The 23,690-nt window shown below is 37.0% G+C and overlaps 1 protein-coding gene and 1 long non-coding RNA gene across 10 annotated transcripts in view; one reads left to right on the top strand and one right to left on the bottom strand.

Annotated features, from left to right (window-relative positions):
- The window catches only part of ESRRG (estrogen related receptor gamma), a 640,029-nt gene that overhangs the window by 606,102 nt on the left and 10,237 nt on the right, over positions 1 to 23,690 (top strand). For all 9 annotated transcript variants that reach the window (XM_032288597.1, XM_032288602.1, XM_032288596.1 and 6 more), the window contains one exon: positions 17,878 to 18,147. In XM_032288597.1, coding sequence (XP_032144488.1) covers positions 17,878 to 18,147 — 270 coding nt within the window. The remainder of the gene's footprint in view (positions 1 to 17,877; positions 18,148 to 23,690) is intronic.
- The window catches only part of LOC116558580, a 44,740-nt gene continuing 36,336 nt past the window's right edge, over positions 15,287 to 23,690 (bottom strand). The window contains exon 3 of the long non-coding RNA XR_004272080.1: positions 15,287 to 15,548. This is a non-coding gene — a long non-coding RNA (uncharacterized LOC116558580). The remainder of the gene's footprint in view (positions 15,549 to 23,690) is intronic.

Genomic DNA, 23,690 nt, shown 5'->3' with positions numbered 1-23,690 from the left:
CTGGTCTCTTTTATAAGGGCACTAATTTCATTAATGAGGACTCTTTTCACCTTCATGATCTAATCACCTCCCAGACACCCTTCTTCCTAATGTCATGGCTTCGGGAGATAGCATTTCAATGTCAGAATTTTAGAGGGATATAAACCACCAGTCTATAGCACCATGATAGATGCAGGACTTGTTCTCTCACCTCCTTGAGATCTCTGCTCAAACCTTGGTTATCAGTGAGGCTTCCCTGGACCCTCTCTCCCTCTGCTTACAACAGCAGCTCCTCCTTCCCCATGCCCCATCCTCAGGGCCCATTTTCCCTCATAGTTTTGTGTACATGTTTCTTTATTGCAGTATTATATCACTGCCTCCTATATTTGTATTTATTCCTCCCCTCCCCTTGAATGTAAAGCCCCAGAGATTCCATATTTTTCTTTTATTGCATTCATAATGCCTAGCTCATGATAAATGGAAGTGCTAGCATGGTGACTGGAATTTAGTGAGCCCTCAGTGAATTTTACACATTTTTATAGTAATAATCGTCATCATTATCGTTATTCTTACCTAAAAATGAAGAAGGAAAACTAAATTGGGCCCTGACAATGGGAGAAACCATCACAAAAGGGGAGAGGTGACCCCTGATTAATAAAGATCTAGAAGAAAAGAGACTTGAGTCAGGGAAATTGTAAGTTGGGAGGCTACTGACTTAGTTCAGGTGGAAGACGATGACGAACTGAACTAGACAGTGGGACTAGAAATAAGATTTGGAAATAAGAGATAGTTCATAGGGAAAACTGGACATAGAAGTCAAAACATAACTAACTCCCAAATTTCAACTCTGTGTTGTTTAGTATTTAACAGTGCTCTAAGTGTGGGACGAAAATGAGTTCAATTTTAGATATTTTGATATGAGTCTCCTATGAGACATTTTGATGGGAATGACCTGTAGACAACCAGAAATATAAGGTCTAGCTCTTTGGAGAGAAGGGGGTACTGGTGATATAGTTTTGTTACATCCACAGAAATTAAAGGGCAGGTAGAGGAAGGAGAGAAGAAGCGAGCACAGAATTATTTAAAGTATTACCTGAAAAGGATTGGTATAAAAAAAAAAAAAAAAGACCAAGAGATAGGTATCTTGTACATGCAAAAGGAGGAAAGAGCTTCAGGAAGTAAGAGAGGGGTCAGTCTGGACAAAATAATCCAGAGAGATCAAATCAGATCTGAACAGGTCATGGGATTGGGCAGTTAGGTCATTGCTGATTACAGTATGATAGAATTGAAATGCAATCCAGACTCTAGTGGAATGAAGATGAATTTAGTGAGAAAGTGCATATACACCATTGTGTCAGGAATTTTAGTAATTTTAGTAGTGAAGGGATGCAGTGAATAAAGATGGAAAGACAGACAGACAGACAGATGGGTGTACAGACAGAGTTACAGAGCTAGCTATTGAGGAGGAGCCAGTACTGAAGAAAGATTTTATCAGAATAGAAGGATGAAGGAATGGAACTTGAGGAGAAGGAGAGATTAATAGGTATAAGAAATGGAGAAGAGGCTGGGCGTGGTGGCACTTGCGTGTAGTCTCAGCTACTTAGGAGGCAGAGGAGGGGGAATTGCTTGAACCCAGGAGGTGGAGGTTGCAGTGAGCTGAGATTGTGCCAGTGCATTCCACCCTGGCAGAGCAAGACTCCATCACAAAAAAAAGAAAGAAAGAAAAGAAAAAGAAATGGAGAGGGGCTGAGCAGAAATTGATGGAGCAAAATTTTCAACGTGTCCAGAGCACATGGGATTGAGGACATAGGAAAGGCCTTCCTTGGTAAGGAGGAGCAATCTCTTTAACTTAGAGATAGTTGGGAAGGTGTTAAGAATTAGTCCTGGTACAGATGAGAAGGGAAATAGGTCAAAGGTATTTATATCTGGTGTCTTTCATTTATCTAAAATATGGAAGGTGAGATCACATTTGCAGAATGAAATACAATCAGCCTTGATTCGGGTGGGGAGACTGACCATTCATGTAGGAAAGGCTTGTTTTGGATCCATGCTTTCCCAGCCCATACTGAAGAACACCAAAGAATTTCAATGGAAGGTTCAGTCTGGGGCATACCATAGACCAGAGAGAGCATCACTCAGTCTAGCAACCTTATTTGGCAGATGAAAAAATTGAGCAATTCAGTGACTGGCTCAAGGTTACACAGCTAGTTAGTAGCTAAGATTGCACTGAAGTCAGTTTCTCTCACTCTTAATCAATACTTTCAGTGAACAGTCTCAAGCTGTGCTTTCTGGAGACTTGATGTCACTTAAACCAATATGACATCCTTTTGTATATGTACCCCCTTGCCTCTTATATACACACATACACCCTAACTCTCTGTCAGTCACCAGCCCCATACTCAGCCTTCATACATCCTGATACTTTTCTTGCCTTCTCTGCATAGTGCATCATTTCAGGTTGCAGCCTGAATCGGATTGACCCATTGATCAGCTTTTTCTTTGGGATAAGCCACATTGCAGAAAAGCTATCTGGTCAGATTCATGAAAGGAGCCATCATGAGGCTGATGCCATTATAAGGACCAAAGACATCAACTCCATGATGTTGCCACAACCCAAAGGCAGAGTTGAACCAGATGTTCCCTGGAGTGTACTCCTATGGTTGTCAAATGAACCTCCTAGATGACTGCCTTACATTTATGTTTAAAACAACTTATGGAAATGCTTAATTCACCAAAAGAGATATGTCGGAAATATGTGAAGCAGAAGAGTTGCATCAGTTCTTAGGCTACATGAATTCCTACATTCCAAAATGAGTCAATACATGCGAACTACAAACGTTTTGGTTATGTATAAATACAGTGTTATTTACCCTGTCTACATTTCAGCATGGATTTTTATTGTTCTTGAATTGTTGTTTTAAAAACGTTAATATCTATGAAAGAGATGCTCATGAGCCATAACCGAATTTGTCTGAGGACTTATTTTGGATTGCTGTGTTAGTGCTATGTGCTGGGAATAAAACCCCATATATCTAGCTTTTTCTTTTCACTACTGAAATAGATGTTAGGATATCTGAGTAGTCTCTGCCCTTTACATAATGCACTAAATACAATGCTCATGGACACCCTTTCCTTCTCTCATTTGATTTCGAGATACGGAGAATAAATGAGATGCTCACTTGGGTTTTGCTGTCTTTTATAAAATCCACCCCATTCTGGAGTGAATGGGTGAGAGGCACAGGAGGTGGCCTTCGTGGGAGCAACTACCCTTCCCAAGTGTCTCATCCTCTCTCCTCTGTCATCCCCAGGCGATGTGCCTGCATTTGTGTGTGTAGATTTATAGTTTATCTTTATCTATGGCTTCATCTGTAGGTAGCTATTATAGCTGCCTCGCCTGGATATTGTTTGGGCCTGATAGATCTGTCTGTAGTTCATCAAAGGGGAGACGAGTGCCTAAAAGCCACTGGGTCCAGCTGAGGATGAAATACGAGCCATCAGCCTTGATAATGGCTGTAAAATTTCATAATTACATGGCCTTTATTACATTGCATAATGATCCTGAAGCAGTATGGAACAATTAATTAAGATTTTCAACCGTGGCTCTTTCAGAAATTAAAAGGTGCTAGTAGCTGAGAAATGGGGATCTGTCTTGTCCTAAAAGCATTAGGAAGGCTTAGGACATACTTTCCAATGCACTTTTATTTTCTGTTAAGAGGAACATCCCCTAGTTAGGGAGCACACGTTAGTATACCATGCCTATTATCAAGTTTTTATTTCAACTTCAAAACTGATGCTTGAAAAGGAATGGGAGTAAAAGAGACTGCTAAGGATCTCTAGAACTCCCCGACTTCCCTTTTCTTTTCTTTGAAAAATTCTATTCAGCCTCCTGCTGTAGCCATTTATCACATTTATGGTTGTTCATCTCTACACATTAAATAAATGCAGGCTCTGAGATAGGGTTAGCTGCCTACTATAGTATACTGACCAAGGAGTTTTTCTTATATACTCTCTCATATCTTGAGGCATTAAAATTCTTTCAAGATCTCTACAGTTTTGACAGGCATCCCCAAAGGAAGACTTTACCGTTTTCATTTATTATCCTGCAAATGCAGCATGTCACATCTAATATATACCTTTTATTTTTTTTTCATAATCTCATCTTCACACCCCATAAAGAGTAATTAAATTTGGTGAGGGCCTGTAGGAGCCACTAGGAATTTGCTACATTTAAATAATAATGGAAACTAAAGTATATAGTGTTTATACACACAGATGTGCATTTACATTTACACGTACAAATTATAATTCATCCTCAACTTTATTTTCTATGTTAAGGAAATTATAATTGAGCTAGTCAGGTACAATAAAATGCTAAAGAAAAATAGTGAAAACAAGTCCAATATTTTTATTGTAATTATTCTAAGCTGTATCCCAAGCTTTGATCCATGTACTCAGTAAGAAACAGATATACTTCCAGGAAATATCACCCGTGGTATTGTCAATTTAAATGAGAGAATATAAAAAAAAGAAACTCTCCAACCTCATTGTGATTTACACATAACTCCTGGATATTTGTTCCCGTCAAGTATTATTGTTTTTAAATTGACAATCATCATAAAATGTTTTACGGATCTAAATATTTCATGGGAGACTAAAACTTCCCTTGGGCCTCCCCAATAATAAACTTTCAGCAGAAAATTTAGGAAAGGATTATGTGCTTCAAGGAGGAGCGGGTGCTCAGAGTAAATTCTCTTGTTGAGGCATTTAGTCCCTTAATAGGAATTTTCTGATCTGCTGTCATTCTTGTTCACACACCGAGTGTCACTGCCTCTAAAACACTTGTCATTCTTTAATGGAAACAAAATAGTCATTGCCAGCCAGAGCCGCAATGTCATTCCACTACCCCTTGCTGCGTCGGCAATAGTGAAAATGACAGAGCGGCTCTCAGTAGGGGTAATTAAAATGTAAATATTGATATTTTATTATTTGAAATTACTTTCCAGTGCGGCATTTAATATCTCTCCATCTGTGCGGCTCTGTTTAGCGGTCACTTTAGTGCAGCTCTGGGATACCAAGCAGCGGCTTGATCCCCGTTATGTCAAAATGCTTGTTGCTGCTTAATTTTGATATCTAATTAAGTGGAAAAGTACAGTCCACACTGTAATCCATGGCATCTTAACCAGCTGCTTGGGTATATTTAGAATTAATCTCCACTATGGAATCATCCTAATGTATGCAATTAAGAGTCTGCCGATGGCTAATTAGGTGTATTAGAATCAGGCATTTTTTTTTTTTTTTTTTTTTTTCCCCTCTTTCATTTTGGACGTTTGCAGACAGAAGAGCCTGCCTCCAGAGGTAGTCTTCATGCTACTCAAATCTAGTTAGGAATCGGGGCAACTTCCGAATACGGGAACCTTTGTATTTTCCTTTACGTTTCCTTGAATCAACCTGATCTAAAAACTTCTAGGATTTCCTGGGTTTTTTTGCGCGGTTTCAGTGACATGAAAGGAAATGGTCACAGCCTAGGAGAGAGGTGGGATACAAAGGTAAATGCACTGTCCCACAGATCAAAGCGGGAAAGCTGCGAGGCACTGCTGTGGGTGCTCTTGTTCATTTGGGGAGGAGAAGAATTACAGCATGAGAGCTTTTAACTGCAGCTGCATTTGCCTCCTCCATTCTACTTGCGAATGGAGGATCTTCTCAGAAAGAATTATAAGAGGCACAGGTTTGGTTTGTATATCATATATCCATAGTAAATATATATGACCAGCAGCTTTTCACCACTGATAACGATTCCGCATTCATGTGGTTGAGGAATTCTGAGAGCTGTGTTGTTTGATGTTTTTGTTTTGTTTCATTTTAACTTGGCCAGTCATCCAAACGGGGGATAGTGGAGAGAGGAAGAAGGGAGGGCTGAGAGGAATCGAAGGGGTTGCCTCAATTGTCAATGGGAAGATAACTGGTCGCCTCCCCAGTGGAACCTATGCCAAGCCATAATGACTTAGCTCTGCTTGAGCCAGCAAACACCAGCCGCGAACTTGGGAGTAAATACTCACAAACAGATCTTCATTAGCCACAGAGAAAAATAGTGTGGGAGCCTGACTTTAAACCGAACTCTCAGAGCTAGAAATTCAGATAAGCTGTTTTTCCATGCTGTCCAGAACACAAATTATGCCTAGGTCTTCAAGCATCAGTAGTGAGGATTTCTAATATTATTTGAATGTAGTGTTTCAGGGTCAGTGTGCTATAATTTCATATCTGTGACATGCATCTCATGGATAACATATTTCTTCTACATTCTTTCATGAATACATATGGCACTTTGTTTTTAATGGCCTATGCTGTAAATCCTTTAACTTCCATTTATACAGAAGACCTCCTGTTTTTTTTTTTTTTTTTTTTTTGCCTCTCCTCCTTCTAGGGCATATGTTAGAGACACTGAGTTATAGTTTCTTTCTATTTTAGGAAAATTGAGAAAAGCACACCTAAAGGATTTTCATTTTTTTCTGCTTTACTTGTAACTTGTGAAAGTAAGACAAGGAGAAATAACAGTGTTAATCCACAAACACTACGTCTATGAAAATTAGTATTTTCATTGGAATTTGTATTTCTATATCAAGGGGCCAATTAGGTGACTCTGAAAGGATTTGAAGGTATGTTTTTAAAGGCCATATAGAAATTATAAGTGATTTGTTTTTTAGAGATCCCAGCTAGAGTTGATTCTTGGTCATTTCAGTTCAAGTATACAAGACGATCACAACTTTCTTTTGTATGTGGAAGCTTAAAATTTTCAAATTTTTAGATTAACTCATCTGAAATGAACCAGGTTCTCACAATGCCTATGTCATTCTGTGCCTTAATGTGTGTGGGTGTGGCCTTCACAATGATACGCAAAGATCTGTTTGACAAGATACCCTGAGCCTTAAAGTCAGCAACTCTACCTTCATTAATGCAAGTGTTATTAGGAGAAACTCTGAAATTTCATCTTACTTGAATAGGCAGTGTTTAATCCAAAATCAGATTGGGGTGCATGAGCACTTCTCTTTTCCTTCTAATTTTGTCTTTTGTACTACATCAGTAAAGATAGAGAGAGAGATAGATAATAGGTAGACCTTAATATATCTATAGTTTAATCTGTCTAATTCACTACAGCTTATTTCTAATTTATTCAGTGTATAGAATGTGCTTTTTAAAAGGTTCTTAGAATATTAGACTCTAATGTTGGATTACAAATAACAGAAATGAAGCAGCCATAGCAGTTACTATTATTTTGTGTGTGTGTGTGTGTGTGATGACATCTTGTTCTGTTACCCAGGCTGGAGTGTGGTAGTGCAATCTCAGCTCACTGCAACCTCTGCCTCCTGTGTTCAAACGACCCTCCTGCCTCAGCCTCCTGAGTAGCTGGGACTACAGACACATGCTACTATGTCCAGCTAATTTTTAAAAAATATTTAATAGAGATGGGAATTTACCATGTTGGCCAGGCTGGTCTCGAGCTCCTGACCTCAAGTGATCTGCCTACGTCGGCCTCCCAAAGTGCTGGGATTACAGACATAAGCCACCACGCCTGGCCAACTAAGTCACTAATTATAAATTCCATTTAATTGTGGAACATTCCCAAGAAAAGCAGTTCTTTAAGAATATTTCGTTAACTTCATGTGTGGCAAAATAAAAATTCATAAAAATTTTATATTTGAAATATATTTTTGGGTTACAAACAGAAAGGAAAAAAGTAGAAAGGAAGGCAGAAGTGCCAATCATTTGTTGTTTAAAAAAAGTAAACCAAAAATTACAGTTGGGATTGCCTCCCTGACAGTTTTTTTTTTTTTTTTTTAAGACAGGGTTTCACCATGATGGCCAGGCTGGTCTTGAACTCCTGACCTCAGGTGATCCACCCACCTCGGCCTCCCAAAGTGCTAGGATTATAGGTGTGAGCCACCGTGCCTGGCCACAGTTTTAAAGAGTTTTAGAGGCATGCTGATCTCTTTTTGAAGCCCGACAAATGACACGCTCTATCAATAACATATTGGTTAATTAAAATTTTGCATGACTGAAAAAGCACATTTTTGATCCTAAAATTTACATTCACCAAATTCATCTGCTTGTGTTTATCATCTCTCTATTTTAAATGAAAAAATATAACTTTCAATTGATATAATTTTGTCATGAATCCAAACTCTCAGCTAACAGTCAATGGAAAAACAAAGTTTTTCCAAAACAATATGATCCTGGTTCTGACCTATTAAAAAATATTTTTGGTTCCTGCTTTCCTCAAGGTCCTACCTGATTTCTTTCAGATTTAAATAGATTCTGCTTGACTTGCCCAGATTATTTGCATAGAGCTATCTATAGTTATACTGGTTCCCACAGCAGGTAGAAACGGTCCCTCTTCAAAATTATTATGTAAGAATGGATACACAAACTAGTTTGATAAACTCCAAACATGTCTAAACGGCATTTAGACTGCATTAACACCTGGGTGTACAGACACAGTGAAAGGACATAACAGACAAGAACCCTCTTTGCTGTTTGTAACTGTCTGATCTGCTGCTTTAAAATAGGAAAGGCCCTTACTCCCTTGGTGCTGCCATGACTGTAGTGTTGCAAGTACTTCTGACAAGTGAGTGTTTACCTAGTGAGGATCCATTGTTCTAGACTGGACTCGGAGGGAGATGCCATATGTTTGCATGTTTATTGCCTTCTCTCCTCTTTGCTGTTTTTGATTCGGAGAGCAGCAGCCCATGATGATAAAAACTCAGGATTTCTCAATGTACTTGCAACCGTTTTTAGTGTGGAAAATGTTCTCAGGAGAAGCTCTTTCTTGGGCTTGACAAAAATTAAGTTGGAATCACCTAAACATTTTTGTTAAAAAAGTAGGCACACAATATTTTATTCCTGCAAGTAGAAAGAAGCCATGGGCATTGTTTTCATCTATGACTTGACTAGGTTAGTATTTCAGAGGTTTAAAATCCAAGCTACAGAATATAAATGTGTATACTGTCAAAATAATTATACAACTAGGATAGGTAGAGAAATTAATGACAGCACTTATAAATAACAAAAAAGTAATTGTGACATTTTCATGAAGTCTATTGTGAAGGATTACTTCTATATGTAAGAGAAGCAGCTGGTCCATATGATTGAAACATCAACTTTACTTATAAATTAAAGAGGACTTGGCTGAGGTTAATAAATTTAGGCAGGACTTTGTCAGAGTCTAAGTGGCTCCAAATAAAAATCCTATATACTGTATAGGCACTTATAAGCAATGAGCTTTACATGAAATCAGTACCTTAATGAACATTCATTGAATTAATGAAAGAGCATTAGGCACCACTTTTTTTATATGTTGATACATTTTCTGTGGGGGAGGGATTTGGTTTCTGGAATGACCTTTTCTTTCCTAACCTCTCATCTTTTTGAAAGCCAGTCAATGAGCTGTTGAGGAATTATGTATTCATTCATTTAGCGCATATTTATTGAGTGCCTGCTATGTGAAAGGCACAGCTTGAGGAGCTGGAGATATAGCAGGAAGCAAATCAGAGATCTCCACCCTGAAGAGCTTATCTAGCACATGGCAAACCACGGTCCAGAGGATAGAGATCTACCCATCAAGCAGCAGACCTTCACATGTGCTCCCTTTCTTCAGGTGTCACTTACACTCAGCGGTGTGTCTCCTGCTTATGCCTTCACCTTCATCTTCACTTTTATATCTTAAAAGTGCCCTTAGATGCTACCCAGTGACAATGATCATGGCAATGAGAATGGAAAAAAGTGTGTGTATCTGAGAATGATTTCACAAGTATAAGAGAAAAACTTGGTGATAAATCAATGAAGGGCCAAGGGTGAGGCGGCAGGTGGATGGCAGTGCTTAGGGAAGTAGTGGAGCTATGGGTTTTGACATTAGGATTAGGAAAATGAGCTCACTTCACATGTTAGGCCATCCACAGAGGAGTTACTAGGGCAAGATTTTTTAGGAAATATGGCAGGAAAGGAAAAAAGGAACAAACAGTGAAAGAAATCCTATATTCTGCCAGAGAGTTTCCGTTTTATCTTGTAGGAGATATGGAAACCAAGAAAGCATTTTGATCAGTGGATTACGTAGGTTTCATATTTTAAAGATTGCTTGACTAGCCGTGGGTAGGATGGGAGTAAGCAATACCAGATATAAAAGGATTTTGGTAAGAAGGCTGTTAAAATTTACCCTGAAAAGATGATGAAGGCCTAACCAAAATTGGGGTAGAGGGAGGAGAGAAAGTGATGGATATGGATATATTTAGGAGGATGTGTACAACCAAGCACCAATCTCTTCTTTTCTGCATAGATATGTACTTGGATCCAACCTTACTTTTTTTTTTTTTGGTTGTTATGGTGTTATCCACTTTGCTATAAAATCTTAGATGACAAGGATTACATCATATTCATTTTGCATATTCCAATGGTACTGAGCATAGGGCTTCACTTATAATAGATGCTCTAAATATTAGTTGATTTGAATTTTGTTACTGTAGAACCACTGGAAGCCTAATAATTTAGAGTTGGCATAAACCTTCAGAAATACTTTTTCTATTTTCTAATTTTACAGATGAAAGTAGGAACCAGCAAAGTTGAGTCATTCCTCAGAGTCCCACAGTTCCTTGGTGGCAGAGGTGGCACCCAATTCTAGGTCTATTTACTCCCAGTCCATGGCCTTTGTCTGAGGTGCTCACCATTACCCAGACAGCCTTGTGCTTCATGAAAGTAGCTCTGTTTGTTATTCTGAATAGGAAACTATTGGAACTGGAAGATTCATCAGCAGTGTGTAGTCTACAGTTTGCAATAGACAGATAAGGTCACCTGTGGGTCTGTATTAGTTTGTTAAGGCAGCTAAAACAAAATACCAAAAACTGGGTGGATTGAACCACAGAAATTTATTGGCTCACACCTCTGGAGATTGGAAACCCAAGAGCAGGTGGCAGGAGGTTTGGGTTCCTTCTGCAGACTCTGCAGGCAAATCTGTTCCATGCTTCTTTCCTGTCTCTCCTAGCTTCTGGTGGCCTCAAGAATCCCTTGTCTTGTAGGTGGCATTCTCCCTGTGTCCTGACATCATCTTCCCTCTGCACATGTCCATCTCTGTGTCCAAATATCCCCTTTTTATGAAGATACAGTCATATTACATTAGAGCCCACCTTAATGACCTCATCTTAATGGGATCATCTACAAAGACCCTGTTTCCAAATAAGGTCACGTTCCCAGGTCCTGGAGGTTAGGACTCCAACATCTTCTGGTTGGGATGGCACAAGTCAGCTCATCACAGGGGCTAAGTTAATACCAATGGTTGTAGTCAGGTCTCTAGACCTCAAAGTCATAGTTCCCCTCTCTATCCTCTCCCCTCAGCTGTCACTTCATGGCTATAAACCTTTATCTGACGGGTATTTGTTGCTAAATGTTTCCCACAGACTCTTTAAAAGCTTGTGGAAATGTCAGCCTTCTCCAAAGTCCAAGGTAGCACATGTATGTGTTTATTTTGGAGGCTTGATTTTTAAACTATTAGACCAAATTTGATGCGGACCCCTTGGGAATTTCCTAAAGAGGATAATGTTTGCATATCTGATTCCCAAGTGGGACTGGTTTTCTATGGTATTACTGCTTGGCCTGGTTCTACCAGTGCATTAGTAAAGCAAGTCGGATTCAAGCATAGATCCTTTTTCTTTCAAATCAGAAGTGTGGCTTCCAAATGGTGTTTTTCTCTATTCGGTATCCATCTAATCCCAAAGTGAGACTGAAAATGCCATTTAAAAAATATTTTTTAGAGCCCTATATTATATGGCATTGCTTTCCTTTTTTCTTCATGGTCAAACAAATTTCAGTCACATCAAAAAGGAGAGCTTTCCAGGCAGAACTTATTTTCAGCTAGTAAAAAATAAAGGTTGTAGGAAAAGAAAGCCATTAGATTTCCCTCATTAAGGCAGCTCAGCCTATGCTTCCCTCATGTCCCCCAACCATTTTTCTTTCTTCTTGGCTTAGATGAAAGGTCAGAAGTAGTAAAGTTGAGGTCAAGTAAGAGGGAGTTTGGGAAAAGCTAAGGGAATTATTTCAGATCCTCTCCAGTCATTCAGAAGTAGTAGATAAGTAAGGGCAAGTAAGGACTTCCAAAGAGGAGCTATACACTCCATGTAGGTGTCTTTACATTCTCAGGAGGCATTCATCGGCCCCGTCTCTAGTACTTTTGAAAGTAGGTTGGCAGTTGTTAAAAAAACCACCCACTCACAGGAGAAAAACAAAACAAAAACTCTTGTCATCATTTTGAGTTTTTCCTGTATTGCCACTTGTAGTATTTTTTCTTAGCTGCTATTATATTTCAAATTTTTCTAGCACGCTGGACTGGAAAACCAGGAATAACTGCCAAAGAAAGCATTACACCACTGCTATGGGGGCATGTTTTCCATTTCTGTTCCTGTGATTGGGCTAATTGCAAACTCATTTGGTTGTTTATATAATCAGCATGAGTGGTCAGTGGTCAATTGCACCCGTAAATTCAGTTAACAGTGATAATTCTGTTTTGGACTGCTAGGTATTACCTTTGCATTTCTGTTTTCCTCTCCTTTAATTTCTCACAACTACTTAGATCATTTGCTCAGTTTTATAGAAGGTGGTCAATTCTGCCATTATATATAAAATTGTATTAAAACTTGGGTCTTCCCTTTTAGATTTTAGGAATTTGTACTTGTCTTGTTTAACCACTATTTAAAAATAGTAGTTCCATAAAATTTATGTGAAGCCTACTTAAAGTATAGAAACAGAGTACAAGAAACAGACTTCTTATGGAATCAACAAATGTTGAAACAAATGATTAGTTAGCAAGGGAGCTATTTTCCATTTTTGTCAATTATTCTTACATTCCACCCAATTGTGATTATGTCTAAATTAGTAAAATTTGAATCATGGTCAGCTCAAAAGAGTAAAGATTCAAAGAATAGTATAGGTATTGTATCTAAAGCTTAAGTACAAACAATTATCCCTTTTAAAGAAAAATTTTAAATAAAATGCTTCTGATAGCACCATGTAGATGTTCCAGCTTTCACTTCAACAGTTAACCATCTGTAGCTGTTTAACTCTAGCTCCTACTGAGTTCCAGTTTATGAAAAAAAGTGTGTGTGTAGATATATATATATATATATATATGAAGTCTCCTGTAAGAGACTATATATGTGTGAGTGTGAGTGTGTGTGTGTGTGTGTGTGTGTGTGTGTGTGTGTGTATATATATATATATATATATAGGTTTCCAAGAAGCCCCTGAGCTGTGTGTTTTGTGAATCATAGGACAAAGTGGTATGTCTGCCCCATATGTGAAAAGAACATCTGGCTTAAAAATACAAAAAAAGTTTATCTCTAACAAGGGTTATGCATCTGTGTGTCTATTGGTAGCTAAGACGAAATGTTAGTGCCAATGTTACTCTTTTTTTCTCTGTTTCCTGTAAACATTAGGTTTATTTGTATGGGAGACAAAATCTAGCTTATGTCACGTTGCTCAATCAGCTTCTCAAAATGAACTTCGTTTGTGATCTCAGTGAGTCATTATGGCATAATTAAAATTCTAGCATGAGATGCTATTTGTTGAAAAATGTTATTTTTTTTTTTTTGTGGAACAGAAAAACTACAGTTCAAAAACTGTGATCAGGTAAATCAATGCCATGATTCACTGATATTAACAGACGCCCTGAAGATTTAAAATGCTTGCTCTCTATTTCAAGAGAGCAGCCGAGAAGAAAATGCCTAGCAGGGGTTAAACCCAAATGCCTGCGCTGCAGCCTATTTCTGTCAACACTTTGTTCAGGAAATAAACATTTATGCTTTCTGAAATGAAAGTGTATTTTTGAAGACTAGCCGTCAGATATTTTTTGCCCTTCACACTTTCAAATGCTTAGCCTTTTTTGTAAGTTGACTGCAAAGTGCATCAGTTTGCCAGGCTAAAAAAAGAGTGCTTGATGAGTGCCCATGGCACCACTGTCAACCTCCGAAGTTTCCAGTAGAAGAAGGCAAGACGCTGGCACAAAACATGCTTTCTTCAAGCCTATTACCTCAGGGGTACCTGCCTCTCGAGAAGCTTTTCAATCCTTCCAAATGATGATATTCCCAACTGTCATCTGGTTTATTTGGAGCACACTGCATTGCAGATAAACATGCTATTTAACTGCGGGTCAAGGTAGAGAGTCATTGTGCTAGCAGAATGCCTGAGATACATTCAATGGCACTGACTCTGGGACAGAGATGAAGAGAGATCCAGTTGTCAGTGATATGCACGGAATGGGCTGTAGCTGGGGAAGAAAAAATGTGCCATGGTATCAGTGTATTTTAAAAAGCTGTAATACGGCTGAACATTTAAAACTATAACCTGTCACACGCCAAAGATTAAGATCCCGGGATGTACAAAACATGAAGTTCACACGGGACAACTGCAAAGCATATTTTATTTCACTTGGGAAAGAGGTTTCCCTCCAAAGATAGCTAAATATCACAGATGATGAAGACCTCTAACTTATAGGCCAAGAGCTATAAAATACCGTTAAATGCCTGATAAAAACAAGTAATTATCATTTGGATATGAGCATGTGTAAGCCAATAGAGCAATTATGGTTTAAGAAAATTTCTTAGACTCAGCTTATTAAAACATGCATTTTCATTTAGGCTTTGTTTATTTAGAATTTTATACAGTGCTCAGGTCTATTGATAAAAATGTTATTTTATCCATGTGTTTTTATGTATGTGCAATATAGCTGGCACTCCTAAAGGAGAGGTAAAATAATTTTATGGAATTAAGATAAAATCTCTGTTATGTATTTGGCCTCCTTAGCGACCAGGTGAACATGACTATCTATCTCCTAACAAGTCCGTCTAACTGCTGCTCAGGCATTTGGGCAGGAGAGTGCTTTGTACTAGCTTCCAGATTTCGGTGATGTGGTAGGAAAGGGTTAAAATGAGACAGTAATTTCTAGACCAAAAAAAGATAGAAGTTCAGACTTTTATTTTTGAAAGCATGGATTGTTCTTTTTCCCGTGGATTTGCAAAAAATATACTTCCGTTAATCAGCTGAAATATACTTGAGGATATCAGGCAAGCAAACTTGTCAAACCTTTTGTGCTATATCCATCTCTTCATGCTCCGTGACAAAAAAAAAAAAGAGCCTTTTCTTCACCTTTTTTCCTTATTTCATAGAAAAGCAAAAGAAAAAAGTTATACAGGAGGGATAAAAACACACACACACACACACACACACACACACACACACCCACCCACCCCCCATCAACATAGAACAAATTGCAGGATCAACTTTAAAAATGAAATTTTATTTTTTTTGCTTAATTAAACCCCAAAGAAATGTGTGAAATGTTGTTATGGCTGGAACATTGTTAATTTGTAAATCACAGGGACAAAGGGGGCCTGGTGCAACTTTAAAGTTTCCGTGCACGTAAATGTCGATAGCGTGCCTTCTCCATCATCAGCACTAAATTCACATTGATGCCTCTTTTCTTCTCCGTATTGATCCTTCCATGAGAACGTAGATTTGTATCTGTTAATTAATGCGTCCTGAAACAGCGTTTGTATTAATCAGGCAGATAAGAAAAATTGGATGCCTGCACCCCCCTGACAACCGTAAAAGTGCTGGCCCTGATAAAATCGTGGATGGACCTCAATAAAAAAGTTCCTCCTTCCACTCAATAAACTAATCATCCTGCTTTTAATTATTCGGCAGAAAGATGTGTGGAGATTGGAGAATGTGTAAATCTATTTACTAACAGCAGTGTCTGGGAGGGAGAATAGGGCTGTCACAGGAAGGTGCTGCAGGCTACACGCTCTGTCCATCTGCTGCTGCAGAAAAACTGCGGCTTGGGAGCATGAAAAGGAACAAGAAAACTCCGGCCAATTGAAAAGATGCATTCCTTTTTTGCTCATAACAACTTTCTAGATGATTTTTTGGTCTTTTAATTTACACAAGAAATTCCCACTTAGTATGTTTTCTTGAGGTAGATATTTGGATTTACATTTCACCTTTTTTCCTTGGAAGGGGATAGAAAAAAGAGCAGTGTGATTTTCTGTTTATTGTGAATATAACATTGTTAAAATTAAAAGCACCTGCAGCCAAACCTATTCAGGTTAAATACTTTCTCTGTTGAATCACTGTTTAAAATGTTATCCTCTATTATATCTCTAAAAGGATATTAATTTAACCCCAAATGCAATGACAAAAACAGAATAAGAAAAAAAGACTTACACAGCCAGTCCAAAAGAAATCCTGTCACATAATGTGTAGCACCTTAATAAACAATGAAAGAAATGCATTTTTTAAATATGCCCTAAAGACTCCCTTAAGAAAAGCTTGACTCGTCCCGTCTGATTTTATTAAGCGCTTATAATTAATGGTACCAAATGGCAAACCACCAGTTTTCACCAATAGGTCAGGAAATCATTTCCTTTTCTTTACCGTGCTGCAGTTTCTAGTATCATATGGGATATGCACAATTTGATATGAATGAAAAGGACAGCAACAGTGACCATCAGCAGCAGCCTAAAAAGGCTGGGCATCAGTGGGTATTTATGATGTGGGTAATAATGTCTAGAAAGGGAGCAAAAATAGATGTCTTAAGTTGCATTATTAAAAATGATCCTCCTTTCCTGTAGAATTACTGGTGGCAGGACCTTAAATGATGGCAACACTCTCCTCAGAAACCATGGGGTGGGGGGTTACCCTTAGAAGTCTTAGGTATATACTTGGAAATAAAAGTGAAGTTTTAAGTAGCATTTGCTTTTTAGGACTTGGGAAAAGCATCTGATCATCAAGTATCTTCACTTTAGAATACAGATCTAGTCTCTCTGACATATAAATATACATCTTCACTCCCAAGTAGCCTCAATTGCACTGCTTCATCTTTCTCTATTGAACATTTTTAATTTTTTTGCATATGTTTTCTCCAGCTCAGAAAGGACTTTAAATGTGCATGTGTGAATGCATCCCAGATTTGCAGAAAAGAATTGATCAGCTAGATAAGTCAGATAAAAATAACATATTAATAATACAGCACTTAATGAATTGCATGTTAAACTTAATGTTTAGGTAGGTGATATTTTACATTTCCCAAATACAAAATTTAAGATACAAGTTAATTGGTCTTGCTCAGGGTGAAAGAGCCAGTAGCTAATTGGAGCCAATATTTATATTCAGAATCCGACTCCTTGGCACCAAACCCTGCTACATTTATATTTAATTTTTTAAATATCTGGATCTTAATAACAATAGTGAATGGGGCTTTTCTATTTGGTGAGGAGGCCAGGCTGCTAAGTATTCCACTTTCTTTGATGCCAATTATCACTAATTTTAAAGGAAATTCATATTAAATATCAGTGGGGGGAAATAGCCAATCAAGAAAGCTTCCCTAGTTGTTAACTCATTATCCATTGTGTTTGTAACTATTAATATCATATAGAAATGTTTCCATGGTGTGCTGAGCTCTGTGGCCTAAATTGTTTGTTTACCTTTGTTTTTTAGCTTTTTTTTTTTTTAACTTTCATTCTGTTTATCAATAGTAGTTTTTAGAGATGAGATAGATGACTTGCACCAGAAATCAAGTATAAAAATTTCATGGTATTTTCTTCTCAAATGAAAGAAAACTACATTTCTATTATATTCCCCTAAGCTGTGTCTATAAAGCTTATAGAAAATACTCACAAATTGAAAAAGCTGGTTTGTGACTTTCATTTTGCTGTTTGCAGAGTGATTCAGGGAAAATTTTAAGAGCTTCTAATCAAAGCTCAGCATAATTTTGAGCAGTGATGCAGAAGCCGGCTACCATATGAAACTAATGTTGCATTATGAAATTATGGCTTTAAAGTAACTTGATCTGCCCATTTTTCCATGCAGGCTTCTCCACGCTGTCCCTGGCGGACCAGATGAGCCTTCTGCAGAGTGCTTGGATGGAAATTTTGATCCTTGGTGTCGTATACCGATCTCTTTCCTTTGAGGATGAACTTGTCTATGCAGACGATTATATAATGGATGAAGACCAGTCCAAATTAGCAGGCCTTCTTGATCTAAATAATGCTATCCTGCAGCTGGTAAAGAAATACAAGAGCATGAAGCTGGAGAAAGAAGAATTTGTCACCCTCAAAGCTATAGCTCTTGCTAATTCAGGTTGGCATATCGACATGGTCATTGTTATATTTTATTATATGTCAGTTTTATCACTCTCCTTACCTTCTTTAGGGATTTGCTAGACCTAGTTTGTAAATTTTGTATGAGTCAGCAAAATTATAAAAATTATAACCAGTATCACTTTCTAGTGGGAAGTTAGAAATAGGAAAAATATACTTAAAAGGAATTAGTTTCATTTGACTTGCTTATTGAATGCTTTGAAACTTTTATCAACTAATGCATCTACTAATTTGAATCATAGCAAAGCAAAAGCTTCTGTAGGAATAGTATAAATGGACACTCCCGGGACAAAATTAGCTCCATTGTCTTTTACACATAAGTTAAAACAAGGGAATTGATACACACAAACCATTTTTCCCTCAAAAACGCAAATTATGCAATTGGGAAAATATATTTCATGTTGCTTTGAGTTTGGGTTATCAAAGATTACTATTTTCTTACATTCCAGAGTTCTTTAGAAGTCGAAGTCAAATTCTGCCTATGCAGTAAGGGTTAAGAATTACGGGAAAAACTGTTCTGTACATTTGAACTGAAAGGTGCTAAAATAGAGAGCAACCTCTGATAAGTAAAAATCGTTGGTGCTTTGTTGTTTTTCCCTTTGTGCCTCTCTTAATGCTTTATTATGGTCTTAAGTCTCTTTTAGCATTTGCATAAAGTTCAGGATAGATCCCTCCTTAATGATGTGCCGATCATTAGATACCTGTGTGTCAATAACATGCTCTGATGCTAGGTACCATTGACAGTCACACCGTGCCCCTCCATCTGCTTTTGTTTTGACCCTATCTTTGAACTTTATCTTGGTTGCCGGCCAGTAGTTTTCCCTTTAATTACAAGAAGGAAACTGTCAATAAAATCTGTTAAATGGGATGCAATGAGTGGCTTGAATGGGCGGACGGCTATTTGTTCAAATTCTGCAGCATTCAAGGTATTGACAGTTTGTTTTCTGGGGCCATATGTGACGATCAATCTCAGGCTGGGCTCAGCCGCGCTGAAAAATGAAAAACCAGATTGCTTTTGCTTACTTGTGGATGACGACTTTGTGATTTGGCGCGGTCCTAGTGAGATGAGACCTTCTGCCCAAATTGCCCCCATGAGAGCCAGGGACGCGTGACTGTTTTTAGAAATAATTTTTAATTGATTTTGTAATTAACAGTTCATCTACAATATTGATGCATGAATCCTTGGACTGATAGGAGAGAAATTGTTTTCAACAATGAAGTTGTACTTTCCTATTTGTCTTCATAATAGAGTTTAGCATTTCACAGTTTTAATTGTGAATATAACCCTCTTCCTCATACCATGCACCCCTCTTCTCCTACTCTCCCGTGAAATTATAAAATATGATTCCCTATGACAAATGACATTGTTATTATAAACCCTGAAGAAACCCCTGCCCTCCCTCTCCAGAAGATCAAAGTGAGAAATTTTCTGAGGATTTATTAGTTTGTATGGACTTCACTTTATAGCATCTCTCATAATTAGATGAAATATTTTATAACAGTGGTTTTGGGAAGAATTTTTTCTTGGCAATCTTGAAACAATTCTAATTTAAAACATTTACTTGGTTAATTGTTTTTAAAATGTACTAAGCCTGTGTTATATCTTTAATGTTTCAAATCGCTTTTTAAAATTATTAACTAACCATGAATGCTGAGCAATGCTAAAACTTTATCAACAAAATTGCTAAAATCATATGATTTTAGATGTTGGATGTATACTTTATGACTAAGTATTATAATTTAGAGTACATAAATTAATTAGTAGCAGCATTTCTGTCTCTGTTGCTTAGAAGTATAAGCATTAATATTTCTGAAAGATAAATGTCCTAATCCACATATTCTGCTTCTGGGAGAGGAAGTGACTATCTCACAGCAGTGACTGATGATTAGAAAGCCGTTAAACAACCAGTTTATTTACTTTTCACGTCTAAAGTCAGAAATAGTCAACAAGCTCTCCGTTTTTCTCTTATCACGGTAGTTGAGTAGCATAGCATTTTTTTAAAAAAAAAAGTCTGTCCCAAAATGTTCTTACAGGTGATTCCATCATTCATTTAGCCCCTCAATACCAAGAAAAATCAATTGAATCAGAGTTCATACTAAAGAATAACTGATTAAGTGCTCTAAGTACTATTTTAATTTCTAAATTGTGCCACTTCTACTGTGTTGTGTAATTATGGCCTTTTCTTCGCCCATCTAACCTGCAAGCCCCATCATTTTAGTATGGGGCAAACAACTCAGGAAGTAATTTTCTTTGATACTACTACTATGTTATTTATTCCGTTTCTGTTATTTGGAGCACAGCAATAAAGTTGTAGATCCAATATTGAATGTAGATTTGAACTTGCTTAGATCCAATGTGGTTTTCTTAAACTGCCCATACACATATCAGTATAAAAATATCGTAATACTCTAGACACCCTAAATGGCTTGATTTTTTGTGATTTCTGTGTGTGTGTGTGTGTGTGTGTGTGTGTGTGTTTAGGAACTCCAGATTAAGTAACTTTTCATGCAAAAAAGAAGATCTATTTCAGTGTAATTTAGGTAGATATCCTAGCTTTTCCTGCATGGATGTAGATGATAATAACCATTGTCTCCTTTATCTTAATTTTACCTTATTTTAAACATCTGTCTTTATTCAATAATTATAAATGTTGTGCTTATGCTTGGAAAAAAGGCATTTGGCTTCCTGATAATGGCTGTCATATTTTTTGTAGCTTTGTTTCTGTCATAAGTGAATTCAGGAATACTTGTAATACCAGAACATCACTGGAAACTCTCTTTTCATGTATATGAATGAAACAATATGTCATGAACTATTATAATTCTGCAGTTTTCATGCTCAAATCTTTGAAAACCCTAAATAATAGTTCCAATTACTTTTGACGATAAGAAACTTACAGGCTCATTTAAGCCATGTATTCTCTTATTTTTGAGTATTAACAAGCTCTTGGGTAATTATTGCATCCCTGATATATCTCTGTGGGATGGAAAACTCTATGTCACAATATTGTAATTCTTAGGATCCAGTTTTTTCATGCATATAACAAGAGGTTTGACTAATTTCAAATTATTTCCAATTCTGGAATTCTATGATTCTATAATTAATTTCATCTCTGTATTAGAAAATATAGTAAAATATTTCTATAAGCACCTAGGTAAGATTATATAATGGGATTTATTTCTCTTGATTGGATCTCTTGATTCTTATGTTAAGAATTTGTTTGGAATTATATACTGTGAGATTGAAAGCAGTTAAAGCTAATGAATCACTTTAGTCTGACCATTCTCTGTTGCTCAAGTCATAAGACCTTCAATCCCTAAAGTAGCCACTCACATCCCAGCCTTTGTCACCCCTGCCCTATCCCAGCCTGAAGCCAGGTGAGCCCAATCCATTCAAGAATAAACATGTTTCGAGTTTTATTACTTCTACACATTGTTTCCAGAATAATAATAGCACCTATTGATATTATGCTACAAGTAATGATTTGGTTATCAATTTAAAATAATAACAACTTCATGACAGCATTCTGTTCTTAAGGACAAATGGTTATGTATGCAGAGTTGTATAATTAATTCCAAGGTATAGAAAGTTTATGATTGCTGTAGGATACTGGAATGGGCACCATATTTAATTAGGATATTTGGACCCTCAGTATAGGTTTGGCTGAGTGTGTTTTTATCATCACTATGAGGGAAGCCTTTTTTGATATTGTTTTCGTAATAACCACCCAATGAAATAGTAATATCATCTGTTTAGGACATATATATACACACACATATACATATGTGTACACACATTTATGCATATATACGCTTTGTGCCTAAAAAGAAGAATGTTTTCTACTCTCTAATTCCAAATTTCACCTCCTTTGGGAAGGAGGCCTAAATATGTGCGTAACTGTTTTCTCATCTGTAAAATAAGGCAGGTGAATTAAATAATGTCTAATATCCCTTAAATGGCCTAAACATTTTAGATTACTTTTAAGTAAAGGTGGCCAGTTTGGTTTGATACATGTATATATACATGCATATGTGTGTGTGTGTTGTGTGTGTTGTGTGTGTGTGTATGTAAAGTAAAACTGGGCCTTAGCCAGTTTTACAAAATTTTGACAATTTGTTGATTTGATGTTCTGGAGATAGTTTTAGCTGCTAGTCAAAGGAGTATCCTTTTTCAGAATCTTTCTGTAGATATTTCCTTTTTAAAGCTTCTTCTAGGGACTCTCTTATTTGATTCCCACAACATACCTGTGCAGTAGACATGTCCAATATATATTTACAGGTATGTGAAGAAAGCTGATAATCATGCGTGGCTATTATGAGGCAGAAGGTGGGACCTTCTGTCCTTTGCTATCAATAAGCTATTTCTATTCCACAATAATTATATACATGTTTTTAAAAGGATTAATGCAGAACATTTTACCCATTACAATTTCATATCTGGGAGCCTAAATTAGTATTTTCAATTTGATTGAGAATTTCCTGCCCACTTCCTCTATCTTGCCATCTTCTTGGCATTAGAAGACTATAAAACTACCCAGAAAAGTGACAACAGAATTGGACATGAAATGTTTATCAAGAAATTGTAACATTCTATGAGAAATGAATATATGTAAGCTTTGTGTGGCAGGTAGAGCTTTGTTCCTAATTTTTACCCAGAACAAACCATAAGTAATAGTGTTAGGTAAATAAGAAATCAAAATTACAACCTTCCATCTCCTACTTTACTTTTCTTTGATTTTTACTCAAGTTTGCCTTCATTGGGTTATTTTATTTAGAATAATATATTTTGGAAGTGAGCTTTAAAAAATTTAATACAACCCTCAAATTTTAAACATATTACAGTATTGTAATTTTTAGGTAAAAAAAATAAAAGCTGGCTCTTAAATGTTTCATGTTCAATGGTCACTCCATCTTGGCATGGTATAGGAAATATTTGATGCAAATAGCTTCACCCTTCCAATATTTACCTGGGTAAATACTTGGGTAATATGTGTTTATTACCTGGGCAATAAGCACATAAAATACTCTGCAGTTGCTTATTTCCAGGGAATGATTATAGCATAACATTATTTTCATCTATATATTTTAATATAATGAACTCTGTTACAAAAGGTCATTAGCATGGTGCAGATCATCTATGATGTTGTAGAATGTTGAACTATTCACCACCCAAATGGATATCAACATTCATTACCCAATACACTGTAATTGTCTTTATGACTTTAACAAAATGAGTTAGAAAGCCCCTGGAAAAGTGTTTGGAAAGAGAGAAAAGATTTGGGCAGGGTGGGGGTGGTGAGAGAGAGAGAGAGAGAGAGAGAGAGAGAGAGAGAGAGAGAGGGCTTTGAGTAATTATAGGAAAATAGAAAAGACCTCTTGGGTAAATCCCATTTTGCAAAGTAAACATAACAAAATTAACAGTAATTTGGGATTTGTAAGGAAAGCCTGAAGGAAAGAAACCACAACCATGACCATGGAGATTTTCTGTGGTTCAACATTTTATATAAATACAGTCACAGTGAT

Source organism: Sapajus apella, unplaced genomic scaffold, assembly GCF_009761245.1.
Source record: "Sapajus apella isolate SASKATOON/1434 unplaced genomic scaffold, GSC_monkey_1.0 scaffold22, whole genome shotgun sequence".
Lineage (NCBI taxonomy): Eukaryota > Metazoa > Chordata > Mammalia > Primates > Cebidae > Sapajus > Sapajus apella.
This window is presented reverse-complemented; position numbering and strand designations above follow the sequence as displayed.